We start from the raw sequence: 9650 nt of genomic DNA, 5'->3' as shown, positions 1-9650 counted from the left end.
TTGCAGATGAACTTGCACTTTCAATTTGATGCTGTTTTTCTTACCCTCTGCAGACACTCACACGCAGAACTATTATTACTTGCTTGTTACTGCATGTTGCTGATTCATACGCAGAGGAAAATGTAATTTTGTCTTAACACCTCTTCCCTGTCATTTAAGGCATATGTTAATGAAAGACAGATTTTGGCATCCACTCTCTGCAGCTTTGAGGCCACAGTATATATTCATTATAAATGAAGATGCAACTGTTATTTTATTTCTATTTATATTTATAACTACACCAAAGCCATCTTGCAGGTACCTTTGTGCCTCTCAAATCCCAAACCATATTCCAAGAAATGCTCAACATTTCATGCTTGAATTGGCATTAATGTGGCATTCATGTACATACAATGTTTTAAATAAAGATGTTTTCACTCATATTTTATTATTGACACTCTCTGATCACATATTTTAGATTATGCTGGAGCTGAGCCCTTGAGGACACTTTAAGAGTTTTTCTTTCCACTTGCAGTACAGACTGATTTTTTTTTTTTAAAGTGAGGAGTATGCAAGTGATGGGTGCTCTGCTTGTTTGGAGGGGAGCCAAATAGAAGTCTGAAGCCCCAAGGGGGCGGGGCCAGAGCAGAAGTAAACATATGCAGAATGCTGAAAAGAGCTGACTGCAAGCTTCTGCTTTGTCATTCCTCTCCCTTCCCTTCCTTCCCTTCCTTCCCAGTGTGTAATGTGGATAAGTGCTGCCTACTTATTTCATAGAATCACTGGATCTAGAAGGAGCTGTCTCCTTGAAGATCGTCTGATCCACACTCCCACCCACTGCAGTAATTCTCCACTTGATTCAGGAGCTCTTTTTCTTCTTCAGCAGCTTTCCCGAGCAGCATTGTAGCCTATCAGTTAAAAGTGGACTGGTGAGAGGCAGAGTTTTTGGAATCAAGACAGTTCTGGGTCCACACTGTGTTTCTGCCACTGACTCGTGGTGATGATATCCTAGGCAAATTATCCAATACCTCAGAGTTCTAGTCTTATCTGTTAAAAGGTTACAATAAAAACTAATTTGTAGGAGTTTGAGGATTAAATGAAGGAATAATGTGGTATATAAAAGTGTAGTATATAAAAGACTTAGCACTCAGAACTAAATTAAGAGCAGCTAAATAGTTCAATAGGAACCGGGACCCATGCTTCCTGTCTGACAGGCAATACTTTTCCACACATTTTACTGTCTTTCTCACAAGGTCTCATAAAACCATTGAAAACGTTTCTGTAGCTGGAGTACTCTGTATGCTGCCTTGTAGACTGTAGATGCTGTTATTAGTAACAACATCTCACACATATTCAGCACTTTAGATTTTACAGTGCACTTTCACAAGCGGGGAGGTGAATAACCACGCCAACATGTCTACTGATGACTAATAGAGGCAGGAAGCAGAAGGAGCAGAGGCTCTGAAAGAACTCTATTAATGATGCAAATGTGAAGTTATCTGCACTTGTGAGAAGCATAATAAACATTAACACCAACTGGAAGTAACAGTGCATGATATATTCTGGCTTCAGAACTTGGCTTTGATGAGTTAGAAAACCAGAGGAACACAGCATAGGAGTTTGGGGGCAAGAATTTAAGTTACCTGAAATTTAATGGTCTAAATGCTTCAGATGTCCAGGAGGGCAGCTCTTCACACATGGGTGAATAATTTTCACGTACAAATGAGTATAGCAATGATTTAGACTGCATAATGGTAGAAACCTCGATGTGTTCATAATTTAGAGACAAAGCATATGGAACTGAGACAAGCAAAACAAATAAGTTCTCAGAAGTCAGCATTAACTGGGTGTTTCAATACTACAAATGTGTCATACTGAAATGCAAAACTTTTAATAATAGAAACTGTTACCTTGGCTTTCTCACAACCTTCTGAAACAGTACTTCATATGCATGAGAATTTTTACATTTGGAAAATGCTCAAAAGTGAATTTTTAGAAATGGAGGGTGCATTTTTAATATAGCATATTTCATTGTTTCTGTATTATAAAATGAATGAATACATCTTTTTGTTAGAAAGAAAATGGTCCTTTCGAAATTCAGCTCTCTCAGCAGATGAATTTTTAAATATCAAACTCTGCCTAACTAGTCCTACCTCTATGGATGAGGAAAAATGAGAATTTCATGCAGCTATCAATTATTTTTAAACTAATACCCAAGCAGATACATTTGTAACATTTCATGATTTCTTAATATCTATAGGCAATATTCCAAATCAGGTCTTTCTCTTTTTTTTTTCCCCTCTGCTAAAAATCTATATTTTGTCTGGTAGCAAATTCTAGATAGGGGGTTGATTCAGGTAGGCAAAGGGAGAGAAAGCAGAAGACACTGATAGAAATGGCCCGATGAACAGCCATGTGGAATAGGAGGTCTATGCTAGACAGAGCCCAAAAGAGCCCAGTTTGTGTCTCACAGTCCAAATTTGGTTTGATGTATTTTTGAAGTTTCTAAAGGTTAACTACATGCTGTAATACATTATAGAAAGACACGAAGCAGAATTTTACTGTGCCAGTCAAGAAGCTGGCTTGAATCTGCTATTTAGGACTGAGAGAGACAGTACAATTTACATGTGTGAGAATGTGGGAATAATTTTACCTTCTGTTGTTTTTAAAACCACCTTGGGCCATGATTTTTAAATTGAGACACAAGATCTGCAGGCGGGGAGGGGGGGTTCCCATAGCAACATTAACTTATCTAAGTGCCCTTGTTGTATGTAATACTTTCAATACTAGTTTGGCTTTAAAATACACACTTTAATTAGGAAAAACAACTGAGTTAAGAGTCTCAGGCAAATTTTTACTTTTACATTTACTGCACGTTTAAACGGAAACCTTGATATTGTACCTCTGAGGATTTGCTACCAAGGCAAATGTATGCAGATACCTTTCATGATTTTCCTTGCCCCCATCTCTGACCTCACTGCATTCCATTCTATTGACGACTCCTTGATCAATCTCTCTAAATATACTTAAAGCACGCTGTGGCTAGGATAAAACAGAAACAAACCAATCCTGAGTGGCTCCAGTCCAGAGGTGAGCACCCAACGCACCCTCTTATTTAAGGCTGTCTACAAGCTGATGCCCTCCCCATCTTTCCTCCACTATTCTGAACCATGAACAGCCCTATCAAACATACTTGTCTTCTCATCATCTTCTGAGAGCATACGTTCTAGGACTAGTCTGAGACCTACCTCCTCCCACAGCCCTAATTCTTTCCTTCCATCCCATAGCTAATCTGTCTCTCTCTTCAGAACATTATTACTATACCACGCCATGTCTGACTGGGCAGCATCCCTCTCCTCTTTTTTGATCACAGTGTCCTCATTTTCCTTTGAGGAACTTCCTCCATTCACTATGGTCTGGTGGAAGCATTGAATAACCTGCATCGAATAACTCAGTCTGTCAATAGCAGAATCCATGACCCAGCTTGGATTAATCACATTCTGCCAGGAAGCTGAATTTTAAGTGAGTTCAAAAAGGAAAAATAGTTGGAATGATCATCCTAGGTCCTTTCAAGAGATTGTCCATGTTTTTCAGATTTCTGTGGCTCATTATCAAAGTCTGTTAGCTGAAAATCTCCCTATTTGAGTACTTGCTCATATATTATCTCAGTCATGATTTAGAGGCTTGGGACACACACATTTTGCTTTGCCAGCTAGAGCCTACTTACACTTTCAAAAGACAGGGCTGGGACTTTACTTATTTATTGTATTATTCCATATAATTCAGCACAAAGTAAGTACTCAGTATACATTGTGTAACAAATGAAAGACCAGTCTTAGAAACTCCATTTTTACTAAATGCAATTTGCAAGCCAATTTATATCTTCTTTGAGGCAAAATGGTAAATACATTTTAATTTTTTTGGATGCACTGGGTCTTTGACGCAGCGCATGGGCACTTCATTGCTGTGCGAAGGCTTTCTCTTGCACTGAGCTGGGGCTGCTCTCTAGTCGTGGTGCCTGAGCTTCTCACTGCAGTGGCTTCTTCTTGTGGAGCACGAGGGTGTGCAGGTCTAGTTGCTCCATGTCATATGGGATCTTAGTTCCTGGATCAGGGATTGAACTTGTGTCCCCTGCATTGGTAGGCAGATTCTTAACTACTGGACCACCAGAAAATAGTAAAAAAATTTTAATTGCTACAATTTAAGAATTTTCCTGGGTAAATAGTCTTCTTAAAGAAGGCTTCCAACTTGTACACCAAAGAATAGCCTGAAAATAATGTTAGCATTAGTCATACTTCCCCTATTTTAGGAAAGGAAAGATAAATTAAAATTCTGTTTCAGACATTAGTCTCTAAATTTAAAAAAAAAAAAGGTTTGGGGATGGACAACAGACAATAACAAAACAAAAAAATAGGCCTTTGCCTTGGTCTTGTGACTTTCTTTGGAAACAAGGCAAGCTGATTCTGCTATCAGTTAACAATGGAGGAGACTTCAGCGGTGTTCAACTAATGTATAAAGGAGATGGTTTTTTTCACTTCTAAAAAATGGCAGGCTTTGGTTTCTCAGAATCATCTGACTTATATCAGTAATTTACCTAAATGCTTTTAAAACTCAGAGAACAAACAAAATGATTAAGACATAATAAATCCAAACAAGCTTGAGCATATTAAGTTTTGAAAACACAGAATGTTGTGCTCTCTTCCAAGTCACTTCTGTGTGCTTAAAATGCACAAAACAGTCCATCCACGATAAACAGCAGGATATATAAATTCTCTTCTTCTGACTGTCTTTTCAAAAATGAAAGATTTACTGAAGACTCTGAATAGTGTAATCCTCTGGTTTGTACCTTAACATGGTACATAGTTCAGCCATGAGAAAGGACTGAAAATACCAAGTTGGAGCTTTTTTGAGTCAAGTGTAATGGCTTCTGGAATTTGCCTTGAACCCACACTCGGTGCATTTTCACTTTTTTTTTCCTATTAACTTGTAAGCGACGATCAACCAGGTTTTGCTTCTCATCTAACCCAGCCTTACAGAACATATTGTGCACTTCCCCTGTGAGACAAAAATGGCAATCAAATATATGACATGTGACTTGGGGGAGAGGGGCAGTCAAGAACAATGGAACATTAATGGAATGATTGACCATACGAATTTCATTTATACCAAGAAACATTTTCTAGTACAAATTGATGAAGGAAACCTATGACACCAAATAGGCTTCCCCTACTTCACACAAACACACCAAGTATAAACAGCTGAACACAGCAGGTATAAATAGATACACAACACTACTGGTTGCAGTTTTCAATATTTTGAGACATGCCCTAGGTCTGAATTCTTGCTGGTTTGCAGAGATCCAAAATGGCACATTATAAAAGTACTCATGTAAGTCTGGGGAAAGTACTTGAATGCAGAATTCATTTTAAGTGCTTTTTTTAAAATGAGAAATTGATAAGGGATAAGTAATTTTCTATGGACTCAAAATCAAACTCCCTCTTTTGACTATGGCATGTCATCAATTTTTTTATATCTGGGCTAATGGTACCTCCAAAACAGAAACTTCATTTGGGCATGAGAATGAAACAAGCGATTCTTTAAAGCAGTTTCAATTGGAAAGAGATTAAAAGGCAAAAGGCCATTTTCAAGCTTTTACACACAACAGTTACAATCACTAAAGTGTAAAGACAGCTAATGTTTAATCAGCTCCTGAAGCCTTATTTTAGAGCTTTTGAGTTTCTCCCTGCAAATAATACCCAAGAAAAGTTTCTACAGCTAATTATTTCCTCTTATAGATATGCATACCTTTTGTAAAGAAATATGCTCTGGTGCCATCTCCTCGAACATAAAAATTTTCAGATAAACAATGTCCTAAAAAAAATTGTGACAAGAGAAACTTAGTATTCCTTAAAAAAACCCACCACCCACAACAAAACTGACATGAAATGTAAACACAGCATTATTTAAAACACATGAAAACAATTCCAAACTGAATATATCATTACCCCTTTTAAAACGAAGCTGAGTCTTATCATATCTTCCATAGTCCCGAAATAACAGCATTCCCCCAGGTTTCAGTAACTTGGAAAGTCGGTTTATAACACTTTGCATCCTTTGAAGACAAAGCAGGAGACTGTGGAAGTCTTGTTTTCTACGCCACATTTAACATTCTTAATGACAAAATAAGCATAGCTTGATAAGGCCAAAGAAATCTAAGCCACAAACATAAGGACACCAAAAACAGAAGTATTTTGTATAGAAAGAAAAAAGGATAGCAATTTGCTCAATAATCAGATTCAAAAAGTCTAGAATATCAAGAAATCACCCAAATGATTACAGTGGTAACTTCACATAGCTTGATGTATGATGTCAAAACTGAACTGCAAAACCATACAGACATTCCTGATATTTACAGCAAATTCAGGCAGTTACAGGCAGAAAAAACCGAAGTCATCTCATTTTCCTTGCATGACAAAAAATATGCCAGAGCTGTCCCAAACCAGATATACCTAAACAGGGACATTTTTTCCTCCAAAACTAGTTGCTTTTCCTCCTGACTTCTTTAGTTCAAAGGTACCATCATTCACTGAAGTGTAACACCTCAGAAAAATCTTTGACCTCTTTTACCTTTCTCTTTCTCCATTATACTCTTCACAACTATTCAATCATCAAATTGTATGTCTTTTTATTATTGTTATTACATATTTGGTATTTCTCTCTTTTGTTTCCATTCAGTTCAATTTAGTCGCTCAGTCGTGTCCGACTCTTTGCGACCCCATGAATTGCAGCACACCAGGCCTCCCTGTCCTGGAGAAGGCAATGGCACCCACTCCAGTACTCTTGCCTGGAAAATCCCATGGACGGAGGAGCCTGGTAGGCTGCAGTCCACGGGGTCGTGAAGAGTCAGACATGACTGAGCAACTTCACTTTCACTTTTCACTTTCATGCATTGGAGAAGGAAATGGGAACCCACTCCAGTGTTCTTGCCTAGAGAATCCCAGGGATGGGGAGCCTGGTGGGCTGCTGTCTATGGGGTCGCACAGAGTCAGACACGACTGAAGCGACGCAGCAGCAGCAGCAGCAGCAGCAGCAGCAGCAGCAGCAGCAGCAGCAGCAGCAGCAGCAGCAGCAGCAGCAGGCCTCCCTGTCCATCACCAACTCCCAGAGTTCACTCAAACTCATGTCCATCGAGTCGGTGATGCCATTCAGCCATCTCATGCTCTGTCGTCCCCTTCTCCTCCTGCCCCCAATCCCTCCCAGCATCAGAGTCTTAGTACTCCCTTAGTACAAACTCCAACATTCTCTGGCTGGAGAGAGAATTGGTTCTAACTAGCTTTATTATTTTCCCTGCCAATCCTTCCTGTATATCATTGATGAGTTATTCTGCTTAAAAAGATGGTTTTCTCAAATCATCCCTTTGTGCAAAATTTCATGACATTTTTTCAGTAGGATAAAAATCTTAGTTCTCTTAGCTTCTTAGTTGAATCCTTAAGATCACCTACAACTGGCCTCAATTAATCTTTCCAACATCTTTCCCACTGCTTCTTAATCTGAAGCATCGCTAGCCAAACTGTTACATGCTTCATTCTGAGCTGCCCATGCCTGTGCTTGCGTGGCTTCCCCTGAAAAAATTCTCTCCTCCTTACTCTCTGCCTATTTAAATTCTATTCACACTCTAAGCCCCAGCTCAATACTGGGAAGCCTTTCTTTCTTTTACTGTTTATTCTACCCATCTAGCTCCCAATCAGACATGACCTCTTGTGACTGCTCCTGATTTAATGTTTTTTGGTTAAGTGTTCAAAGCCTTACGTGTGATTATGGCACAGAGATGGCAAAGATTTCAGATCTCATAACAAGCCAAGTGACTGACACTGGCTGCCAACAGAGCTCTATTAAGAAGGACTCAAGACTTGCTGGGAATGACAGTCTACAAAATCAGTTATCAATGTCGGCCCTGGGCAGAGAATGGTAAATGGCAGCCTGTGTAGTAAGTCCTTTCTGTCTCTGCTTTATCCAAACTACTTAAAGCTTCTGAGCATTTCTTATTTTAAAAATGAAAGGTTTGGATCACATAATCTGTAAATTCCTTCCAATTTAAATATTGTTCAGTGGAATAATGAGGTGAAAGAGTATGTCAGGTAATGAAGTAGGTAGTGAGAAACTGAAAGTAACCATGAAAATAAGAGACCAAAAAAAGTGGCATGACTAGGAGAAAATCTCATTTAAACAAATTGGAACATAAGTGCATGGAAAAGAAAACTATTTTTCCTTGTTTATTTTATTACAGGTTATTTTCACACTGTGCATATATCCTTAGGATCTGGCAATTAAAACCATATCTAAAGCTTAAAATATTCACTTTTAGGATAAATGGTTTATGTACAGAGAAAAATCTCTTTCTGCAATTATTAGCAAGACAAGCATGAAATGAAAACACAGAAAAGCAAAGAGTCAGATACTTCAAAATGTAGCCTCCTTTTGCAAACCCTTTGCTCCCAACTGTCCTTTAACTGTCCTTGCGGGTCAAGGCAAGGGGTGGGGAACTGCTTCTCTTATCAGTCCATCTTGGCTCACAGTGCAATTCCAGAGCCAGAAATGCAGGCGGGAGTGGGTTGCGGATGACAGGGACAAGACAGGAATGGGGAAAGCCCCTTTTCTCTTAAGATGAGAAAGAAAAGAAGAGATTTTTTTAGAAGTGTTTATCTATACAATCTCTGTGTAGATCTTTAGAAGATATTATATTTTTATTTCAATGATAAGAAGGACAGTTACTTCTTGTTTTGTAGCCTTCTATGGTTTACTCCCATTTAAGCTGGGACCCCCTAGACTCAACAGCTTGCTGAATTGCTTTTCCAAGCTGGCAAGAAGCCACTTTTCTAGAATTTTCCTGGGGCAAAATCTACTATCACAGTGCTAGATGACCTGAAAGATACTGCCTCACTTTTCACTTACTATTATCCAACATCTACTCACTTACCTCATTTTTAGATCATTTCCATGTAGGTAAGAAAGTAGCTATGTAATGTACTGACATGATACATCTGAATCTATTTTATTATAAACAAAATGAATATATGTACTATAAAAACAATCTTTTCAAGACATCTACTTCCCCTTCTCCTTTCCATTCAATTCAAATCATGAAGAAAACATATAAACAAATATAAATAGCCTTTTTGAGGGTTTATTTTGAATTGAAACATTTCCTGTTATACATGTTAGATAGAAAATCTTGTTCATTATCCACCTCCTCTATCCTTTTAGCTATGAAACAAAATATAGATGACATCTTTATCCTAGTACCTAAATAATGCCAATAGCCTAAACAGGTTAGCAGAAATAGGTTACAGAAACTGGGAGGAAGTAACTTCATGAAACTTGATAGATCTCATCAGGTGCAATTACATATTTCATTCATTATTTGGAAATCTAATTTTTTTTTCCTACAAGTCATCAAAGTGAACATCTCTGAATGAGAAATAAAAGGCCTGTAAAGGATCCTAGTGATCTTATAGCAAAGAAAGAAGTACACAATGCTTGATTTCTCTGGGAAAGAGTAACACTCACCAAAGTGGTCGATGCCAAGTCTGCACCTACTAACCAGAAGATCACAAAAAACCCAATTTTAAGACACATTCTGAAGGGACAACCCCAGACATTTAGTGCACATA

General features: G+C 38.3%; 1 protein-coding gene across 2 annotated transcripts in view; it reads right to left on the bottom strand.

Moving 5' to 3' along the window:
- Positions 1-3724: 3724 nt before the first annotated feature.
- The window catches only part of METTL8 (methyltransferase 8, tRNA N3-cytidine), an 84178-nt gene continuing 78252 nt past the window's right edge, over positions 3725-9650 (bottom strand). For both annotated transcript variants that reach the window (XM_060411112.1, XM_012133908.3), the window contains 3 exons: positions 5985-6091; positions 5785-5850; positions 3725-5034 (listed from right to left, as the gene is read on the bottom strand). In XM_060411112.1, the coding sequence (XP_060267095.1) occupies positions 4844-5034; positions 5785-5850; positions 5985-6091 (364 nt within the window). In that variant the 3' untranslated portion in view covers positions 3725-4843. The remainder of the gene's footprint in view (positions 5035-5784; positions 5851-5984; positions 6092-9650) is intronic.

Source organism: Ovis aries, chromosome 2 (genome assembly GCF_016772045.2).
Source record: "Ovis aries strain OAR_USU_Benz2616 breed Rambouillet chromosome 2, ARS-UI_Ramb_v3.0, whole genome shotgun sequence".
Taxonomy (NCBI): Eukaryota; Metazoa; Chordata; class Mammalia; order Artiodactyla; family Bovidae; genus Ovis; species Ovis aries.
The sequence above is the reverse complement of the archived record's forward strand: the minus strand, read 5'-3'. Positions and strand labels throughout refer to the sequence as shown.